Source organism: Echeneis naucrates, chromosome 14 (genome assembly GCF_900963305.1).
Source record: "Echeneis naucrates chromosome 14, fEcheNa1.1, whole genome shotgun sequence".
NCBI classification, from domain to species: domain Eukaryota; kingdom Metazoa; phylum Chordata; class Actinopteri; order Carangiformes; family Echeneidae; genus Echeneis; species Echeneis naucrates.
In genome coordinates, this window is record NC_042524.1 from 13,833,622 (window position 1) to 13,856,106 (window position 22,485).

Below are 22,485 nucleotides of genomic sequence, written 5' to 3' on the forward strand. Positions count from 1 at the left end.
ATCCTTTAATCAAGCAACTGGGACTTAAAATGGTCCTCTTACATCATAAATTGGAGAAACCCAATATTCACAAATAATTTTCAATTAAATTACAGAAATACTGTGCTGCCCCTGTTTATGCCTCTCTCAGACAAACTTTTATTCATTCGCTTACTGATTCCAACATCTGGCCTCAGCAGACATTGAATTCTACATTTTAATCCATGCATCCATGTAGGCCGACGACTGAGGCTCACGCTCTTCACCAGCGGATTTCACAGCATTATCAGTAACTCTCACATTCACACCTTTAACGCGAACTGAACTTTACAACAGTGACGGGTGTGTGATTTGAGAATAAATAGCGTGTATCAATGCACCATACAAAACGTTGATGCCGTTCATTGTAATGCCATGATTACTCTAAACATATAACTTTCGTATGTAGAGTCATTTGTGTTTGGGACAATACTCTACAGACTGAGTCCGGCGGTGACGTCACGGGGCGGGGCGGGGCGTCGCTCCCAGCGCCGTGTACTTTGTCTCTACGTGGAGCAGCAGGATCCAGACTGGACGCTGTCTGGGATTTCAGGCGCACCGACGGTGAGTACCAATTTCCTGGCAACTTCTAGTCTGGCCACGACTTACGGGCAGAGTTTGCCCGGCACCGTGAGCTGAAATAGGAGCCTGGTCTGGGTCTAAGTGCCCCGACGGAGCTGCTGTCCGCTGCTCTCAGAGTGGATGTGCAGGCTGAACAGGGAGAGTTTCCTGTCCGTAAAAGTTGCATGTTTGTCGCTAGCCGGCTAGCTTTAGCTGCACCTTGACTGAAGCCTGCTCATCCTCCAGGAGAGGTAGAGCAAAACAGCGGCTCAAAGTTTTTATTCAGGTCTCTTGGGAGTCAAATGCTCCCTGGCCAGAAACTGGCCATTTCTGTAGGTGGTTTGGAAATGATTCATCAGGTCTGCGTTTTCTAAAAGGTTGTGAAAATGTTGATTCACATTTGCGACTTTGACAAAAAGGGGCGAGCTGGACGCAGACTGGTTCGTTCATTTTTCACACCAGCTACCGGAGGAAGCCGTATAGGTGGAGCCTGCAGTAGTTTTTTACTCTTTTTTAATGTTACTGGGATCCTCGCCAGCACATGAATGACCCACACATAAACACAATCACTCATAGAGTCTTTACACAAGGTGAAGCCCAGTATCACACAGTCCTTTACATGCATAGGTGTGAGTAACCTCTTTGTTTGGTCCAGGGAAGGACCACGTTTTCTTTTTTTTATGTTTACACATTCATATGATGCCAGAACAATCAGAGTAAATGTTTTACTCTCTGGTAAATAGATCTGTCCCCCTCCACACACCCACCCACCCACCCCGTGGTCTGTCATATTTCTTTCATGTGGTGTGATATATTTTACAAAGAGAAGTTTCACTCCCATAACGTGAGTTGGGACAACTGGTCCACCGTCAGAAATTACTCTTTGTTTTAGTGGGTGTCACAGTGAGTTGGTAAGGGATGGTTGGTCATCGTTTTGAGACTTACATTAAGCAGTCCATAAAGTTAATCTTTTTTTTCCCCCTCCCCTCTGGCCTATGTAGATGTTTACTTCTCTGAATGATTTCCCAGATTTTTCCTGTAGACCATCTGGGGTTGCACTATACACGTACATCTGGGATCCCAATTGTTGTTCACTGTTGGAACAGCCCTGTGCGGCAAGGCAGTCTGATAACATCAGGAAAACCCACATTTTAACTGGGTAAATATTGTTACTTGGAACAACAGACATGTTGTGAATACAGTTGCTCATTCGTAGCCTGCATTTCCTATTCATCATTTCACTCTGTCTAGCTTTGGTTAAAATTTTGTTTTGCTTGTACAGTTGCACACTTCAGCAGAGAAAATGTTGAAATTGTTAAGTTCTAAAAGACAAAAATAAACCATTATGGCATCTGATTTTTTTTTTTCTTTTTTTTTTCCTTCAGCACTGGAAAAAGATTTTGTTAGCACTTCCTTTGTGGGAAAGAGAAAAGGCTGCATTTTTCAAGCCTGTCTGTCATTAACATGATTGGTGTGGTCAAATTGCCCATGAACGTGCATGTGTGGTATTTGTACTATGCTTCACAGCAGCTAAAACAAAATGTAAGTTTTCTCTACTCATGCTACAGAGCCACATGAGAGTCTGTACTGTAGGTGTGTCAAAACAGACGTTGCATGCTTGATGCTATCTCTGTAAGGACAAACCAGACAGTCAAGAAGGAGGAGGGAGTGGGCTTATATTTTGTTTCCGCACTTGCGTATGCTCACACTTGTGTGCATGAACAGGTTGGCCCACTTTCTGTGCTGCCATGATTTTAAACAGGCACCTGCACTTGTTTTTCAATGTAGTGAAAGTGATCAAGTCACTTACTTATACTTGCAATTGATCTCGTCCTGTTTAGCTTCATTAAGCAGAAAGCTCATTCCAATCAGAGGGCTGTATAACCCCCTACATTTGCTATCTTGTGTAACCAATTTTTGGGATGCAGTAACTTGTTCAAGGGTGAAATGCTTTAGTGAAGAAAGGGTGGTACTTAATAGTTATTATGGCTTATGTCTGGCTATGAGGCATTTAAATGATGATGCTTTACAATGCTTTTCCAGCGTTGCGGAATGGCAAACCCTTGTAGGTGTGGCTGCTTACCTGCAGCAGTAACAGCCTTAAGTCATCCAGCAGCACCTCAATAACCTGTCTAATGGCATTCTTAACAGATAAGTGACATGAATCTTTGCTTAATTGTGCACAGCTCTCAAACACCCAGCATGATTTACTACGGCTTTATACTTTTGTTTGGTTAAAATAGTGTAATATAAAGAGCAAGTTGTGGAGGTTAGCTCTTTGTGGTACGAGATGCTATCAAGGGACCATTTTGTTGAATATTTCCAGTATTATTCATCATATAGTCACACTTCAAAAATGTTTGTACAGCCCTTAAATCCAGCCTAGGCTTTAATACTTGCAGCTGCACAGGATGTCAAAGATGTGCAAACTGCACATACAGCCTTTGTTGCAGTCACCTGCTCCATACCTGTCAGTATGGCTCAGCTTACCATAGTCACACAGCTAGAAAAGGAAATAGGAGGCTAATGCTACAGACTTTCTGGTGTTTATGAGTCAGTGCGTTTCACATCTGTGTGTGATTGTGACTGAGTAAAAATGTCTGTATTCTTGCAGACTAAGTTGGGTGTGTGCGCATATGAACTTGACCACATTTGGGAAGGGTGCCCAATCTATTTGTGCGCCTCACATTTCCCATGTAACTGTAAGGACGAGACACTGGCGGGGCGGGGTGTGTCAGGTCTGCACATTTAATTCAGCCATCTGGGAGCAGACCTCCACTTTAAATTGATTCAAAGATCCATCAAAGGCAATTGTAAACAGCAGCAATGTGCTAACTTTGGCTCATTAATCAACAATGGTGTTTGTGTATGGATGATGTTCAAGTCAAATTCAACAAGGGGCGAGAGAACAGAAAACTTCCTGAATGAGTGATGAAATGTTGAAGACTACAAAGCAAATCCAGTTGCTATTTGAATGCCACTGATAAACATCCACAGAATTGCAGGTAGAAGACTTGTTTTAATTTTATATAATTGGAGCCTTATTTTGAACTTTTCTTCATTTGACAAGTGCAAGATCATCCAATACTGGAAAACTTGGCTATGTATGAAAGAAGGTATGGCAGCATCATGCTCCTCTACTGAAATGCATCACTGTAACCAAGATTAACCAACATTTGAATAATGATTTTAAAGTACTGATATACTCTTAACAAATGTGAGCACTCTTATTTAGGATATTGGTTTTGCATTGAGAAGAGTGCATGAGAATTCAGTTGTGTGTGTCCAAGAGCACAAAGACCAGCTGTCAAAGACAGCAACTGTGTTTGGATCCTGACACTCTGGACTCATTTTCTAGTATTACACAAGATTTATTGCCATGGTTTGTAGCAGTGATTACAAACCCCCTATTCTTCGGTACCACCAGTGATGCGTCTCACATTTGTCGCCTGCCATCTGTGCCCTTGCTCCATGTACTTAACCCCTCTTCTGTTTTCATTCTGCCTCTGTCGACGGTATGACAAGGGCTGGCAAATGAGGTAATGTTTGTTGGTTCTTGTTGTAGCTGGGCTGACTTCAGCAGCCACATTTCACCTCCATTTGGAGAAATGTTAAATATAGCAACACTGACATCGTCATTTTTCCTAATCGTTTAGTCAGAAGTTTGTGCTTGCCCTGATTTAGTATTACTCTGTAGAAGAAAAACACCCTGTCCTCTATGATTCATGGAGTGCCATTTAAAAGCATCTCTGTTTCTGCTGATCCAGAGCTAGTTTTCTGCCATATTTGGCCTTATTTTCCTTTATCATCAATGAAATCAAAACAAACATGATTTTAACTGAATGACTTTGGAAGCCAACTCATTCTTAATTGGCCAAGTGGCATCATGCCATCACTTTGTTTTGTCTTTACGAATAGCATCATAGGAACTGAGTCATATCTGACTCCACATTGCTACTGTTGAATAATCTTTGAGTACAAACCCCCTAAACCTTTCATTCAAGAAAGAGGAAGCTCAGTTACTGAAGTTTTCTTAATTGTTCATCTACTTGAATGTGCCTGTGATGTTGCTCTTGTCAGAAAGACTGGATGGGTGGAATCACTGACTTGAGACATAGATTAATTACCTATAATGAGGTGAGACATGATCAATTTGAAGAACTGGACACACAGCTATTCCCTAATATGATTTTTTAGCCATGTTATATTGTGGAAACCTAAATGTCCATGGCTAAGATTTCTGACTAACAAACTACAACAATAGTCTCTACTTCAAGTCAAGAAACAGCAACACTTTTCTGCTGGGAAAAGTCAGTGTCCCTTATTCTACCACAATATATAAACCTCATCTTTTTTTTCTGAACACTTTCAGAGAGGAATGCCATCATACCAGTTTAGCTCTAAGTGAGCGAGGCAGCACACTCTCCTCACCTCTGTGTGGAGTGAGGCTCGTTCTACCAAGGCCTCATGCATTCCTCTGCTACTGCAGAACGGGAAGAGGGCGCTCAGAGGAATTCCTTATTTTCAGTGATTTTCAGATGGTCGGCTTGCCTCAGAGAAGTTTGCGAGCACAGTGTTTTTGGTTTCAGGCAAAACAACTTGGAGACCGAGTTTTTCTAGTCTTGTTTTGTGACTCACTTCAGTCTTTCTGCATTACAATGGAAATCTCCTCTAAGTGAAGAAACTTTTCTCTTGAGCTATTATGAAATAAAACTCAAGCAACTTCATGGCAAGCAGGCATTAAGGATTTTAGGTTCAGAGCCCTCACAAAACTACCGTGGTGTGATATTGCAACTTTAAACTGTTGCTTTTGCTCAGTTATCATGAAGGATTATGTATCGCTAAAATAAAGTCATTACATTTGTTGTATATTTTAGATTTGTAGAACAATGCAGATAAGGGGGTTGTATCAAATGGAAAAAAATGTACTAAAGAATGAAGCAGCCTCAGTGGGCTTCTTTTTTCTTGACAGAAAATAGTCTCTTGCTATACAATAGTAACAGGAAATAACTTTGATTATGGTAGAGAGATGTGTTTGGAAAAGGAAAAGGGCTAAAGAGAACAGTAGATATGAACAGCATGGCTGTGGATCAGAGGAGGACTAGTGCAAAGCTTTTGATTCTTGACAGAAGATTGGGGGAGAGCTATATTCTCTTCCTCTGAAGAGGAAGGGTCACTTCTGTGTTTGTAAGGGGCCAGGGAAAGTGAGGACTTGGGCATTGAGCATTCATATTCCCTTGCAGAGGCATATGGGCGTCTGTAAAAGTTGCAGGGATTGAAAGGTCCCTGAAAAGGTTTTCAGGAAGCTGATGCTGATGACTCATTGCACTTTCTCTCTCTGCAGTCCCACCTCTCTGACTGACCACCTACGGTCAATCACAGAAAAATGTCTGGAAAGATTACTAAAGAGGAGATGGAGGAGATGAGGGAGATTTTTGGGAAAATTGGTGAGTAAAAGCCATTTTTACTGCAACAGTCTGTTGTTAGCTCATTTAACAATAGTGTAAAGAAAATAATACAGACTTAAATATTTTTGGTATATTTCGAACCACATCTAACTTCTGGTGTGTATTTATTATCATTTATTTGTAGACATAAGTTATTAACAAAAACTGTAACTGAATGTGTAAATTGTGATAAATGTTGGTATCTAATAGTCCTTTTTTGTGTAGATCTGGACAGCGATGGATATATCTGTGATTTTGAACTCCATGAGCTTCTTAAAGAGGCTGGCCATGCCTTACCTGGATACATGGTTCGAGAGATCATCCAAAAGCTTGACCGCAACAAGGATAATAAGATCAGCTTTGATGAGTTTTTGTCGGTAAGTCAAGAAGAGCTCGAAGCAGCTCACAGAGCCAGCCGAGTTTTCACCGTCTGTACGGAGCTGCTCTTACTCAATAAGTTGGTCTGTTTTCTGCTCTGCCTGAGAATACCTCGCCCTCCTGAGTGGGCCAGCTTTGCAAAGCAACTTGAAGCAGCAAAATGCGCGGCAGGACATTGAAGGCCTTTGCAAACCACACACAAATGCTCAGGGAATGTGGAAGTGAAGTCAGCAAAGTGGTGCGAGTTCCAGTATTTTGTTTTAGCAGTGATTTAGAGCGAGAAGCCATTCATAGCCTCTCCCTCAGGACAGGAGCACTGCATGACTCAAAATCTCAAGATAGGGAGGGTGTAGTTGTGTTTTGTCACCATATAATTGTTTGGATGTATTGTTTTAGGATGTGTGGTTGTATATTTTTAAGCTTAACCCTTAATATGATAATCACTGGGTGAAAGAAAATTCAGTTTCATGATCTTAGAAGCTTAGAAGGATCATCTTCTCTGTCCCCAACTGGGACATGTTTCAGTCAACATTATATGTTGCAATTTGAGTTACTTTATGTTTCATACATAAACCTTCCCAGGATGTATCTGTTCTTTTGTAGGTGTTTCCAAAGTTGACTGTTATATCACAGCTATTATGCTAAGCTTTATTGATACTGCAGCTTTCAAAATAAAGAAACACAACTCTTTAAATAGATTAAATCAACAATTACATGTTTCAGAGAAACAATTCAATAAAATTGGGCAAACTGTTCTAATTCTATACGGTGATGTTCATGTGCTTGTGGAAAGGGGATAATAGCCAGGTCTTCCCATTTGGCTGAGATATGGTATTGTACCATTGTGTTCTGTTTGGTTGTGAGCTTTAAAACTGATTTGATAAAACCGTACGCACCACTATACATTATTTTATTATTATCATTATTATTATATGCATGAAAACAAACTAGATGTGTGTGGGCTCACTGTAAATATCCTCTCACCACCTTTCCACACAAGGAAAGGAGCTGTTTGCTAAATTTGCAGTTTCCATCACTCATGCAACAATTGTCTTTTTGCAGTTACCTCTTTTACCTAGAGTGCACAAACAATGCAAGCAAGCACCCTGTGACCTTGTGTATGTTTGTGGCAAAGTGTGCCATGCTTTTAAACAAATCTTTCAGTCACAGGCTGAATAGCGCATTGTGGTCACATCACCGCCTCTGGGGATGTGGTCACCGATGAAGTTGTGATAACTTTGGCCCCAGGAAGTATCACACAAATTACAATAGAAAACGAGCTCTGACTGAAACTGCTCACATATTGTGTGTCACTGATAAGCCATGTGCTCTCACCACAGAGCTCCCTGTAGACTCATTAGTAGTTGAGACTGGTTTAATGTTTGTAGGTAATTATTTAATGTTGGGATGTAGGGACAAACCTGAGGATGGTGTTAGGGTGGTGAGGGATGATAATAGCTGTTGCTGTGGTGGTTTACTGTTACAGTTGATAACACTGCTCACATACTGGCAGTTACACACACTCAGCACTGTAATGCTTGGATTAGATGCATACTGAAAGTAATGTCTCATATTAAATCCCCAGTGTACTTAAATGCACAACACAACATCAGCTGCTTTTATGAACCCATCAAACTGACACTGTCCTGGACCTTTCATAGTAATAAATGCTCTTTTTCAACCCATTTATATTGTTTAAAACTCAATTACTGGCCATACTCTCAACCTTTTCTCAGTCCTGTATCTGGTAGGTTTACTTTGTGTTGTAATGACAGTGAAGGGAAATTCCATCAGCACAGCTGTCTGCCAAGTGACCCTGGCTGTCATGATGGTTAACAGCAGCATGATAAGACAACAGGGTTCAAGCACCACCATTTTTTCACCATTCATTCTTTGAATTCAAGATCTTTTTTTTTTCTTTTTTTCTTTGTGTTCTAAATTTATACACAATGGGTTTGAACTGGATTGATCTGAAGATACAAAGTTGATTGTAATTAAATTGTTCTATGTAAGGAAATAAATACCCTCCATGAGAAAAGGTAAATCATTCTGCCAATTTCATTATTGACACAATTTATAGAAATGGCTTTAGATATTCTGTTTAAATTGGTTTACTTGTACAACTTCTCTGTAAATTAAAAGGTAAATGTAAAATGTAAAAATTTATGTAAACCTTAAATATTCCATAATTTTTCAGCCTAAACCAAAAACATTGGAAATATGCGGTTAAGTAGTAGTTGTTATATATATTTTATTTTTTATTTTTTTGGTGCCTGTTTCAGATTGTCCAAGAACTGAGGGGCAGTGAAATTGCAAAAACTTTCCGCAAAGTCATCAACAGAAAAGAAGGCATCTTGGCTATTGGAGGGACGTCTGAGCTGTCGAGCGAAGGCACACAACACTCATTCTCTGGTAAGTCACACAGTCCTAAGATCACTGCTAATGTTTTTCATGAAGTGTTGACTTAATACCCTCTACAACTGACATGCAGGCTGTATTTAACATTGAAGAAACCTTTCATGAACAAAATCATACCACAACATCATGTTGTTTTGATGTTTTTTTTCTAACTGATGTTTGTATGCATGTACACACTTTCAGAGGAGGAGCGATATGCCTTTGTGAACTGGATCAACACTGCTCTGGAAAAAGATCCTGACTGCCAACATGTCCTGCCCATGGATCCCAACACAGACTCTCTCTTCACATCTGTCGGGGATGGTATAGTACTTTGGTAAGACATCCTGTTTCCACTTAAAGCAGACAGCACAGGTCTCCCCTTAAACTCCACACTGCATCGATTTACTGATGCAGTGTTAATAAAAACCAATGTTTGGTTTTGTTTGTGTATACAGCAAAATGATTAACCTGTCAGTGCCAGACACTATAGATGAGAGGACCATCAACAAGAAGAAGCTGACACCGTTTACAATACAGGTTAGTCTATATGAATGTTTTTTTTTTTTTTTCCCCCCATCACTCTAATGCAACTCTTTCAACAGCTGATACGTTTTACCTTGCAGGAGAATCTGAACCTGGCCCTGAACTCAGCATCTGCCATTGGGTGCCATGTAGTGAACATTGGTGCTTTAGACCTGAAAGAGGGGAAACCCCATCTAGTGCTGGGCCTGCTGTGGCAGATCATCAAAATCGGATTGTTTGCTGACATCGAGCTCAGCAGAAATGAGGGTAGGGGCCTTTTGTTGAGTGTCCATTGCATAATATGTCTGAGTTTGTGCTCCTGTCACCAGTGTGTCCTGGTCTTTTGTTAAGTAGTCTAACCAATCATTAACGCGTTTCGATAGCGCTGGCAGCATTGCTGAGAGATGGGGAAACACTGGAGGACCTGATGAAGCTGTCTCCAGAAGAACTGCTGCTACGCTGGGCAAACTTTCACCTGGAAAATGCTGGCTGGCAGAAGATCAACAACTTCAGCTCTGACATCAAGGTGAGCCTTCAGCTCAGTGGGTTTTGTAAAAGTATCTGCAGGTGTTTTGTCTGTTTTTTTTTTTTGTTTTTTTTTTGTATCTTCAACAAAGTTAACTCAGCAAGATAGACATCTGTCTGCACACCACACGAGGCAGCCAAATGTTAAATAAACACCTCCACTGCTTCAAAAATATTCTTGAAGGGCTAATCGTGACAAATGTTTATGGAGGGATTAAGATTCAGAAAAGTCAAATATTCTTTTATTTTGCAAATATTTGTTACTCAAGCTTTTAATTCCATAACTATTACTGAAAATGTAATAAAGAAACATTAATATATACCAAAGGAAAGATTTTCAAAAAGGTATTCTAATAAAAATGCAATAAGCACTTAAAGAAGAACGCATTGCTGGGATACCCAAATATCAAATTAATTGTGAATGGTTGTTAAAATATGTTCCAGGACTCAAGGGCCTATTTCCACCTGCTGAATCAGATCTCACCAAAAGGCACAGACGAAGACCAACCTCGCATAGACATCAGCATGGCAGGCTTCAGTGTAAGCCCTGAAAAGCTCACAGTTGGGTACCTTCATCACATGCGCACAGCTGTACGATGTCTCTGACCAGAGCGTGTTCTCTGTGTGTTGTTCAGGAGAAGGATGACATGAAGAGGGCAGAAGCCATGCTACAGCAGGCCGACAGGCTCAGTTGTCGACAGTTTGTCACCCCGGCTGATGTTGTCAGTGGAAACCCCAAACTCAACCTGGCTTTTGTGGCCAATCTGTTCAATAAGTATCCAGCACTTACCAAACCTGAGAATGAAGACATTGACTGGGGGCTGTTGGAAGGTATGGAGAGCAAGAGAACTGGATATTTAACTTAGTGTTAATCTCATGTAAAAATAAATTCATAATTCATTAAAACTAGAAGACATTACATAATAGCCTGAGCTGTTTTCAAAGTGAATCTGACTTTTCACCCTTAATATATAAAAGGTACCATTTCATTTAATACTTATAGATCTTTCAGTTATGTTGTGTCATTAATGTATGGCTAGTCAGTTGTGCTCAAGAATGGGTTGTATGAGATTACTTTGACCTTTGACATTACTGAGATATTGCAATCATTAGAATTGGGAACGGTTGTAAACATGAACAGATGGACAAGCTGAAAACAAAATACCTCCAGACCTGGCTGTTGTCAGCATAGCCATAAAATTGTCTGATTTAATTTATTAAGAATTTAACACAAACTCTGATACTGTTTCATCAGGTGGGTGGGGCTTAATTGCATTTGTTTGACAGCTGCCACCAATATGAGCTAACAGGCCCACAGCTGCCATCGTGTTCTAGTTATGTTTCCCCAGGAGCTCATTTCAGACCAGAGACCAGACAAAGACACAAATACAGACATCTCGTGTGTGAAATAACCACAACTCACAAAATTTTAAGCTTTATAAAAATTAAAGTGTGGTCCCATGGATACAAGAAGGAAGCTGACCAACAAAACAGGTTTTCAGATCCATTGGCTCAATAGCAGCAGACCTTCAGCCTGAGAAAAGCAGCTGTGAACAAACAGCCTTTGTTGTAGTCAACTGACTAACCCCCCAAGGCTCATTTTGGGGATACAAACTAATTTAGCTATTAGAAAGTGACAACAGCAGGTCCCAAGTTTTGGCTCCTTCTGGATACACATCGACACATTCAGTGTCTGCACATTGTAAATCAACCAGTTAGTGATGACTCAATAGAGTGAAAGCAGAAATACACCAGGCCTATTCATCTCTGCATATTTAGAAGCTCATGACTGTTACTGAGTTGAGCTTCCAGTTACATCACATGGAAATCCCCTGATCCCATGATCCTTTGCTGCCTAGGTGAGACAAGAGAAGAGAGGACATTCCGAAACTGGATGAATTCTCTGGGAGTGAACCCACATGTCAATCATTTGTATGGGTATGTACCAATATGTCTTGAGACACAAACTGACGTTCACCTCACCAGTTTTCACAGCTGTTGGGATACTTGTATGTATTTAATGGTAATAATCGAATGTATTCCTGTCTCACAGAGATCTACAGGATGCCATTGTTATCTTTCAACTCTATGAGAAGATTAAAGTGCCTGTTGACTGGAACAATAAGGTCAACAAGCCACCTTACCCCAAGCTGGGAACCAACATGAAAAAGGTAGCTTTTATTTATTTTGATCACAATGAAAATAAAAATCATCCCCATTTTGAATGTCTCTTGCCAACATTTTAATTGTGTGGCCCTAGTTGGAGAATTGTAACTATGCAGTGGAACTGGGCAAAACAGCCAAGTTCTCCCTCGTTGGCATCGGCGGGCAGGACCTGAACGATGGCAACGCTACCCTAACTCTGGCGCTGGTGTGGCAGCTTATGAGAAGGTGAGGCAAAATAGACACAATGGGGTGAAAGCATGGTGGATTTAACTTGTCAGCTTCTTTTAAATGCTCTTTAGAGCTTAAGCTAACATTAATTATTTTCATGCATTGAAATATATTTAAAAATGACATCTTGCTTTCAAAAAACTACTCAGCTACACTGAGAATATTTGCGTGCACATTTTGTCCTCCAGTCAATACGTTTACATGGTATTTGAAATGCTGTTTGTTCCTCAAGACCACATTTCCATGAACTCAGTTGGCACCTATGACAAAGGATTTGTGTTGACACATTTAAAAGTTCCAAATTTTTTTGTATTCTTTGTGTCAGAGTTTCCAGTGTGACCCAAAAATCACAAAGATACAGAAGTCTGCGCTGCACAACTAGATCATGTGATTCTTAAAATGAAAGTTACACATTTTCAAACCTGAAGCTTCTTTTTTTTTTCCCGATCTGTCACATCTATGAAAAATGGTTACATGCTAAGGAGCATCATAAACAAGCTGCCTCTCCACTCTTTCAGATATACATTGAATGTACTGGAAGAACTGGGAGATGGACAGAAAGTAAATGATGACATCATTGTAAACTGGGTGAACAAAACTTTGGCAGAGGCTGGAAAATCAACCAAAATTTCAAGCTTTAAGGTAAAGCTCTTTGTCCTGTTTTTGTTCACATTAATGTGAACAGACTTTTCTGTCTAGATTCCATTAATGTATATGACAAAAACATACACATAAATATTCAGTTTAATGTACTGAGTTAGAAATACAGTGAGTTTCTCAATCCCCAGTATTTGGCAGTTTATTGCAATTTTCTCTAGAGGCAGTGTCAGCTTTCCTCACTCGTCAGATGAACTTGTGTGATTCTTAATGGGTGTGTGTTGTGCGGGGATCAGGACAAGGAGATCAGCAGCAGTTTGGCAGTATTGGAACTGATAGACGCCATCCAGCCCGGCAGCATCAACCACGAGCTGATAAAAACTGGCAGCCTCTCTGAGGACGACAAGCATGAGAATGCCAAGTAAGAGAGAAGCCTTTTACCTTTATTTGGTAACTAGTGTGCACACACACACTCCTATTAGAGATAACCTCTCTGTCCCTCCTAGATATGCCGTCTCTATGGCGAGGAAGATAGGAGCCCGCGTCTACGCTCTACCAGATGATCTTGTGGAGGTCAAACCCAAAATGGTGATGACAGTCTTTGCCTGCTTGATGGGTCGGGGGATGAAGCGGGTCTAAGAGACTGACTGGGATCATTATGGCACTTGTAAAACCTGTACCCACAAGCCATTAGCATTTTTAAAGTGCTACCCCAGCTGAATGAGTACAAATATTTTTGGTTTTGTTTTATTTTTTGAAGGAGAATAATTGATCCAGAATCATAAATTGGCACGCGTCTCTGCTGCTTTTGATGAACGATGGCATTTACTGAAGAATGATTGCAGTCCACTTATTTAAAGTGGATCAGATTCCTAAACTTTACGAAGAGATGGGTCTCGTATTACGGAGACTACTTGTTACTTTCCATATCCAGAACTCTAAGAATACTGTTTTTTAAGCGAGTATGCATATTTACAGCTGTAAGGTTGTTTACATATTTTTACCCAGACTGATAAGTTAATTATATTCTTGAATAAGCAACACACATTCCTAAATACCATACTTGCTTCATCAAAAAATGCTTGACAAGGTTATTTGAAGAAAAAAAAAAAAAAAAAAAAAAAAAGTACTGGGATGTTTGGGTGCAGCACACGTCAACCAACACCCAATCATTCCCTCTCACTGAATGAAGTACAAGCATGTCTTAATAACTGGCACAGTAAACTTCTACATATCTACATACAGAATCCACATGATGGCCAACCTGATGTGCTCTCTGTGTTTATACTCATCATTTGTTTGTTTCTCTGGAATATTTCATGAGGTAAATGCTTTTCTTGAGGTGTCTGGTCTTTTTGTTTTGTTTGTTTGTCAGTTGTGGTTTTGTTTGGTTTTTTTGTTTTTTTTGTTTGGTTGGTTTTTTTGGGGGGGAGGGGGGTTGGGGTTTTTGTGTTTTTTTTTTTTGTTTTTTTTTTTTTTTTTTCCCCCTTTCTTTTTGGTCTGTAACTTTGGATGAGGAGCAGGATGACTGGACTCTCCTGGCTTCTGCTGTGCCTTCTTCTTGTCACAAAGATGACTTGTATTTGCGCTTTGAGGTTTTCCCTTTTTCCTTTGTATTCAACATTACCAAATATAAACAATAATTTCATTCTTTGACTGTGACCAAATTGCATTTGGTCTCATTTTCATGTCTACTCTGTAAGTGCTCTACATGTAACAATAAATATGACTTTGAAAAATGCTTGTGTGTTTTATCTTAAGCCATCAAAACTTCTGCATTAAATACACGTTTTAAAATCTACAATAGTTACAACACAAAATGGAAAACTTTTCTTTTTAATCACTTGAGTCATCAAAAACTTAAATTCTCTAAGTAAAAAATAGAAGTCACAAACTATATATATATATATATATATATATATATATATATATATATATATATATATATATATATATATATATATATATATATATATATATGATAAAAAATTTCCTGTTGAAAATCAACATTTTCTATTGTTAAATGAGATAATGATTTTCTGACATCAAGTTGTCCACAACTTAAGTTCACCTTTCTTCATGTAATGTAACTGTTCAAATGAATAAATATGGAAAACATTTTCTGATTTCAAATGAATCCATTTCAACACCTGCATTTCCTGACCAAACTATCTGCTGGATCTGGATCTGGTTGCGACATCAGAGAAGCTACTGACTTCAACTTTATGATCCAGGCTTGACTTTTTTTTTTTTTTACTGCTCCCTGCTTCCCTTTGTCTGAAGTTCTGTTTGTGTTACTGCCTTATGTTTTATGTTCTTCCCTCCTCTTCATTGTAAAACAATCCCTGTTTTAAATTTCACACCATAAAAAAAAACATACATATATATATATATATATATATATATATATATATATATATATATATATATATATATATATATATATACATGTACATATGTTCTGTTAATTTGAAGTATATTCTAAACATGAATTATAAAGTGAAAATAACATTTTTTTTATTTGTTTTCAAGCATTTATAATGTATAATGTGATTAACCAGGGGGAATAGGGGGATTTCATAATTATGGCACATCTTTGATCTGTTTGTTGACTGCCCTGTGGGAGGTTGTAGTTTTCTGTTCACTAGTCTGAATCTCAGTTGATCCTCTGTGCTCGTCCCTAAAGAGCTGCTCAGGAACTCCCATTCTCCAGTTTTCCAAGAAACTGGTTAAAGGCTCTGACAGAAAACTGGATGATGAGGAGGTCATCTCCAGAGACCTTCATCACTACACTTGTCAAGATCTATTTGCACAACAGTGTGTCTGTGCTGCTTTGGAAAAAGAGTTTGTCAACCATCAAATCACAAATACCAGATTATTTTAATTGATTCATTGAATCTGTTTTAACATTTAAACGGACAGGACAATTTGACAATGAAAAGCCACTTCATCTTAGCAAAAGAAGAAAAAAATAAATAAAAGATAAAAAAAACTTACCATAGAATAATTTACATAGCGACACAAAATATTGGGCCATTTCCCTGGCCCTGTTAACAAGGCAGGAAATGGAAGAAAAAAAATTATCATGCTCTTTTAAGAACAAACATTAAAGTTGAAAAGTGGCTGTTTGTAAAAGTTTGTTTGAGGATAAACACTAAAACATGTTTTAAGGAAATAGTCAAACATAAATTATGTATAAGGCTAAGTGGGGCTTATGAGCAGAAGATCCACATCGATAGGATAACCTGTTGAACTGCCTGCCTGCACTCCAGAGACACACAGAGGAGAGGAACTGCCAACAGGTTGTCCCAGAAGACTCCTCTGTGTCTGAAGATGACATCTGGGCTCTCAACCTCTCAGAGATCTCTCCGCCCTTCATCCCCCAACCTGCCAGCCTCCTATATGCAGTCACTCCATCTGAGTTTCACACCTAGAGGAAAGAGGAAAACACCTCAGGAGGAAGATCACAGAAAATGTTAAAAGAACGGGACCTGTGACAGATTGTTTGTTTGTTTGTTTTTGTTTTTTCAGAAGCGTCTGATGCAGTTTGATTTTTCCTCATGTCACATCCACAGGTGGCACGAAGGATGGACTGGTCAGGAAAGAGCTGCTCTGGGTGTGTCTGTGTAAAGTCACCATAAGGAGTTTATTGCTGTAACTGAAGGAAACTGAAGGTAAGAATAAATATATATATGGACATTTGTGATTTGTTTAGCCTTTTTATATACACTTCATTATTATGCCAATGATCCACATTTGTTGCTTTTGTTAAATATAAAAGTCAAGTAGAAGCATTGAGATTTATTTAACACTATTTGATTGCAAAAGTAAGATTCATTTGTAGTGTGTTAAAAGTGAAACAAGCAAGTTCAGGCTCCTAATCTTTTACTTGTCAAATTGATTTATTTGCAAACATAAAGAAAACATCTTTCTGCCATGTCACTGGAATTGATGGCATGAAGAGTTTACAGTAAATGTAGGTTATAGTCTGCAATTTGGTATTAACTGTGAGGAAAATAGGATTTTAAACTGAAATAAAACACTAAATTCATTTTTCATTTATTACTGACAACTTGTTTTTCATGTACGTTAAATAGTTGGCCTGCCTGCTGTCAAATATTTAGATTACATAACAAGGAAACTGGAATTAATCCAATAATTAGGAGAGTTTTATTCTGGGAAACCTCAATTGAAATTGTTGAGAAATATTCCCATGAAATAAAATATTACCAGAACAAAAGGCTCACAGCTTTTTTCCGGCCACTCAGACAGTAATAAAAATTATAATAGCTGAGTCAATTTATGGGGGAATTACCAGTTTTTTGCCGCCTCCATTTATTTGGCAGCAGCTGTCGGGCACTTCTAACATACACCCTGGTTTCCTAAGAGATGTGGCTCCTGGGGGAGAGCAGCTGATGGCTTCGCTGAGCTGTCGAGCTTCATATGGACTGTGTGTGTGTGTGTGTTTTCGTTAATGATCCACCAATTAGTCACACAATAGCAACAGTCATCTAAACACCTCATCGCCTGTCTGTGCTGCAGGGGGGGATGTCACCGTAGTCATGGTTTATTGAGGTGGGGAGGGGGCTGGCTACTCTTTGTGGATAGAAATTCGAAACAACACATCTGCATGTAACTACACTGAGTTCCTCCTGTAGCTGTTTCAGTTGCCGCAGCAACGTCTGCAGTGTGATGTGCCAGGTAAGGGACTGAGGTAGACTGTCCCAGTCGTCCACCCCCCCTCCCCTAACGACAATCTGTCATCCACACCATAAACAAAGAGGCTCTCTGTGAACTATAAACACCTCTTAGGGTGAAAAGTCAGCTCTGAAGATGACAGGCCAGGCAGCAGAGAGGGACCGGTCGCCCCACAGTCTGTCAGTGAAGACCACCTTGGAGGAGGAGATTGAGAGAGCTGAGAGCATCCTCAGCAGGTGACCAGAACATTTCAGTTGTCTCTTCTGACGTACCTGTCTCATAAATTTGCAGAGTATGGGATGTAGAAAAAGCTCACGCATGTTTCCGCTCTTCATCTGTCAGGGTGCCGTCCATCTGTGATGACACGTCCTCAGAGCTACAAAGAGTCGCTGCTCTCGATCCTCATGGAGGCAATTCCAGAAATTCTTTCCAAAGGAACGGCGCTATCTCAAGGTAAAGCTGTGACGGGTGAAGGTGAAGTGTTATTGTGTTGCTTCCTGTGCTCACAGAAAGCCAGGGATGCATTATTGTTTTGGGCAAAGGTTGTGTTACTTTTTTAAATGTGTAAGAAAAATGTCTTTTTTTTTTATGTGGCTAAGTGGACACATGACCTGCACACTCTTTTCAAGCTCACAGAAACCTTGACGACCAAAATGTCGTAGCAGGATTGTAAAAGCAGAGGAAACGTTTATGATCTTGATCTGTCATTGTACAAAAGGTCTTCTCAACTTACTTTAAGTTCCTTTTTTTTCCTGAATCTACAAATCACAAAAACAATAGTTTGACCAAAAAGACATCACTGCAATTCAAAAGGATTCATAGAACAAAATTCTCAAGGCATGCTTCCTGAAAAAAGTTGCAGGAAGAACTGAGGAATCATTACAATCCACAAACTGGAATATTTTATGACAAAGGATGGGTTATATTTGAAACTTGAAAAAAAAAAAAAATATATTGTTCAAGCTTCAGCAAACAGATTATTCCTTTTTAATGAACGTGTGTATGTCAGACTGGTGAGCCTGGTGGTGAGGCTGAGAGAATGGGCACACAGGAGTCTGATGGAGGAGGAGGAGCGGCCCGACTCCTTCCTGGAGCGCTTTCGGGGCCCCGAGCTGAGAAAGGCCCCCAGTCGCATCAGCAACACGCAGCCAGATGCCAGTGGCAACAACACCAAGGGGACCTTTAAGTAGGTCTGCCTGCCACTGCTGCAACTACACACTGATGATGAGCGGCCTACAATTCACACTAGATGACTATCAAAACACGACAATAAAATTTAGCTTTGAAAATTATTGTATTAACTTACAGCCAGCTCTATTTTCCTGGATATCTGCAGCAGTAATATGCACAATGGCAATTTAGCCAAAATGTAAGCCAGCGTTGTCTGCTCTCGCTCCGTGCCTTCAGGAAAAAGCTGGATTTGTTTGTGGTCTCCCCATCCGATAACGCCTACTACCGTTGGTTATTTGTTATCGCCACCGCAGTGCTGTACAACTTCTTCCTTGTTGTCGCGAGGTAATAACACTACAAGTTGTCCTCATTCAGCCCTGCAGTCTCAAAAGACTGGTGATGGATGTAGTGATGTGTGTCTCCTTCCATGGCTGGAGCAGTAAATCATTTCTTTTTATCCATAGGGCATGCTTTGACAAATTACAGGTGGGCAATTACATCTGCTGGCTGGTGTTGGACTACCTCTCTGACTTTGTGTACATCATGGACATTTGTGTCCGACTTCGCACAGGTAACCCATAAAATACAGCTTCTGGCTTCATGACGGAATGCAGAGGTGCTGAGCCTTGAGGAGCCCAGTGCAACCATGTGACTGCAGATACATATCGATCATTCTGATGTGTCGTACAAATAGGACAATATTGGCATGTGGGATTGTAAATGTCACCTCACCATCATCTAGCCCAATGCAGATTCAGTGTTAGGCAACATTTGAGATACTGTGACAACACAATTCATAAAGATTCCCTTTAATGTTTAACAACCAGCATTATTTATATTTTCAAACTGCAAGCATGCATGATGCATGAAAGCAATGTGCTGAAAGGTGCTAAAAGCTCTTTAGATGGACAAACAATAAATCTAGGGGGAACTCCACTGGTTGTAAAAAGAACTCAGGCTGTCTTGAAGTCACTGGGAAAATGGCTTTACTTCTCATTTGGTTATTGGCCAGGTAAGTTTTCCTGATGAGTTTATAGTCTAAGCAGCCGGTTTTAAGTCTTCTTCAATAGAATTTGATATTTATTTTTTATGTTTTTGTTTTTTGATTTGGAGGAAAACAGACAATAAAGCAGTTTATGCATCAGGGTGTGGCAAAGCCATTATTGACAGCCTGCACCAAAAGAGGCAACTTGCCAGACAAAGCACAGAGCAGGTCAGATGCTTGTTTGTTCATCCAAAATTCAACCTCAGAGCTTAAAAACAACACTTCACAAACCAGTGGATGTCACATGAGTTTCCATCAGTGTTGCCCCCACAGAAATTCAGGAATTGGGCTCATGTCTGGCTTGAGGCCCTTTGAAGATGAAGAAGTGGTTTGTTTGAGGTGAAGCATTACTGCTTAACTGATGTGCGATCTATCCATTTCACTCTCTCTTCTCAGGCTTCCTGGAACAAGGTTTGCTGGTGAAGGACCACGCCAAGCTCCGAGACAGTTACGTCCGTACACTGCAGTTTAAGCTGGATGTGCTGTCCATCCTGCCCACTGACCTGGCCTACATCTCCACTGGCATCCACACGCCACAGCTCAGGTTCAACCGCCTGCTGCGCTTCCCACGCATGTTTGAATTCTTTGACCGCACAGAGACACGCACCAACTACCCCAACATCTTCAGAATCTGCAACTTGGTGCTCTACATCCTGGTCATCATTCACTGGAATGCCTGCATCTACTATGCTATATCCAAGTCTTTGGGCTTTGGTTCGGACACTTGGGTGTTCCCAAACACCTCCAGGCCTGAGTACGCTTCCCTGACTCGGAGTTATGTCTACTGTCTGTACTGGTCCACTCTTACGCTCACCACAATTGGAGAGATGCCTGCGCCTGTGCGAGATGAAGAGTACCTATTTGTGGTCTTTGACTTTCTCGTTGGGGTGCTGATCTTTGCCACGATTGTGGGCAATGTTGGCTCTATGATTGCCAACATGAATGCAACCCGTGCTGAATTTCAAGCCCGGATCGATGCCATTAAACACTACATGCACTTCCGCAAAGTCAGCAGGGAACTGGAGACAAGGGTGATTAAATGGTTTGACTACCTCTGGACCAACAAGAAAGCAGTAGATGAGCAGGAGGTGTTAAAGAACTTGCCAAACAAATTGCGGGCTGAGATTGCTATTAATGTACATCTGGAGACCCTGAAGAAAGTGCGTATTTTCCAAGACTGCGAGGCGGGACTGCTGGTGGAGCTAGTGCTCAAACTACGACCGCAGGTCTTCAGTCCTGGGGACTATATCTGCAGAAAAGGGGACATAGGTAAGGAGATGTATATCATTAAGGAGGGGAAGTTGGCCGTGGTGGCTGATGACGGGGTCACACAGTACGCCCTTCTCACTGCTGGCAGCTGCTTCGGGGAAATCAGCATCCTGAACATTAAAGGTAGTAAAATGGGAAATCGTCGCACAGCCAACATCCGCAGCTTGGGCTACTCTGATCTCTTCTGCCTCTCCAAGGACGAACTGATGGAAGCAGTGACCGAGTATCCTGATGCCAAGGCTGTGCTGGAGGAGAGGGGCCGGGAGATCCTGATGAAGGAGGGCCTGTTGGATGAGAATACAGAAAGCGGCGGGCTGAATAAAGAAGACACAGAGGAAAAAGTGGACAGGCTCGAGTCCTCTCTGGACACACTTCAGACTCGCTTTGGCCGTCTGCTCAGTGAATACACACACACTCAGCAACGACTCAAGCAGCGCATCACTCTGCTGGAGCGGCATCTGAATCAAATGGACTGTGGCGCCGACGCAAACAGAGAATCAGATGCTTATGCAGAGACAGTCAATGACGCAGACCCTGCTGGTGTGGCCCGTACAAAGGGGTCCTCACTTCAGAATAATGTGCAAACAGAAGACAGAAAGAGCCCAACATCATAACAGTAACTGCCTCAGCATGGACATGTTAGAGCATCTGAAGTCCTTTGATGAAAACTCAGTAAGAGACACTCTAACTTCCACCGAGAGAACGTTTTTCCAGTGCAGCTGAGTGTAGAGACATCTGAATGTCAATAAATGTAAAAAGAAACCTCACTGCTGTGCCTACGCAGTCTGTGGGTTCTTGACTGCACCAAAACAAATGAGCACTTTGCTCAAGTATGGAGGACACATGAGTGATGAAGGAAAAAAGTCAGCAAATGAAGCAACTAAGAAAAGGGCCAGTTTGGGCCTAATGCTGCTGCACTGCTGGTTGTCGTCATCAGCACAGGGATTCAGTTCTCTTGACTTGTGCTCTCGGCCCGTAGACCTGGGCCGTTGCTGCACCTCCAGGAGAAGCAGTCAGAAGAGAGATGGCAGGAGGGGATTTGCAATTATCTTCCATTGTCCTAATTTTCTAAGTTACAACTAAATCAGATGCACTAAGATGATAACACTTCCTTCGCCCTTTGGCCTCTGTGGGACATTTCAGTGGAATTTAGAATAATTTGCACTTCCTGTGAAGTGAGTCACTCACTATTTGCTGTTTTTTTTTGGGTTTTTTTAGTTTTTCAGTTGAGTTGAAAATGGGCTTCAGTGGTGTGACTTTTATTTGCTACTGCATTTACTTTTGCAGACTTTTATTAAAATGATTAAGCTGCTTTCTCTACGTTTCCACTCCTCTGTTACACTTACTATGAGAATTGCACGACTGGGAATTTTCCAGTTATTTGGTCTTCACATTCCGGGATCCAAGTCAAGCACATGAGCAGTAATGATAAGCTCAGTGGGAACAATGCTCCCGCAGCAG

At 40.7% G+C, this 22,485-nt stretch overlaps 2 protein-coding genes across 2 annotated transcripts; both read left to right on the top strand.

Annotated features, from left to right (window-relative positions):
- The first annotated feature begins 480 nt into the window (after positions 1–480).
- LOC115054145 (plastin-3) lies at positions 481–13,968 on the top strand. Its single transcript, XM_029519195.1, has 16 exons — positions 481–582; positions 5,924–6,026; positions 6,252–6,403; positions 8,687–8,816; positions 9,006–9,138; positions 9,260–9,341; positions 9,428–9,593; positions 9,710–9,852; positions 10,296–10,391; positions 10,487–10,682; positions 11,711–11,789; positions 11,905–12,022; positions 12,112–12,242; positions 12,764–12,887; positions 13,139–13,263; positions 13,349–13,968. The coding sequence occupies exons 2-16, from the start codon at positions 5,966–5,968 to the stop codon at positions 13,479–13,481; spliced, it is 1,869 nt and encodes a 622-aa protein (XP_029375055.1). The 5' UTR covers positions 481–582; positions 5,924–5,965; the 3' UTR covers positions 13,482–13,968.
- A 3,707-nt stretch (positions 13,969–17,675) lies between these two features.
- cnga2b (cyclic nucleotide gated channel subunit alpha 2b) lies at positions 17,676–21,638 on the top strand. Its single transcript, XM_029519832.1, has 6 exons — positions 17,676–17,776; positions 17,883–17,993; positions 18,550–18,726; positions 18,948–19,055; positions 19,175–19,281; positions 20,152–21,638. The coding sequence occupies exons 1-6, from the start codon at positions 17,676–17,678 to the stop codon at positions 21,636–21,638; spliced, it is 2,091 nt and encodes a 696-aa protein (XP_029375692.1).
- The last annotated feature ends 847 nt before the right edge of the window (positions 21,639–22,485 follow it).

Excerpts from the sequence above, each read along its gene's own strand:
- LOC115054145 (XM_029519195.1), top strand. The coding sequence starts at position 5,966 with ATGTCTGGAAAGATTACTAAAGAGGAGATGGAGGAGATGAGGGAGATT. Across the intron at positions 6,027-6,251 it reads GGAGATTTTTGGGAAAATTG|ATCTGGACAGCGATGGATAT; the intron begins GTGAGTAAAAGC and ends TTTTTTGTGTAG. Across the intron at positions 12,243-12,763 it reads GTGTGGCAGCTTATGAGAAG|ATATACATTGAATGTACTGG; the intron begins GTGAGGCAAAAT and ends CCACTCTTTCAG.
- cnga2b (XM_029519832.1), top strand. The coding sequence starts at position 17,676 with ATGACAGGCCAGGCAGCAGAGAGGGACCGGTCGCCCCACAGTCTGTCA. Across the intron at positions 18,727-18,947 it reads AACACCAAGGGGACCTTTAA|GAAAAAGCTGGATTTGTTTG; the intron begins GTAGGTCTGCCT and ends CCGTGCCTTCAG. Across the intron at positions 19,056-19,174 it reads TTCTTCCTTGTTGTCGCGAG|GGCATGCTTTGACAAATTAC; the intron begins GTAATAACACTA and ends TTTTATCCATAG.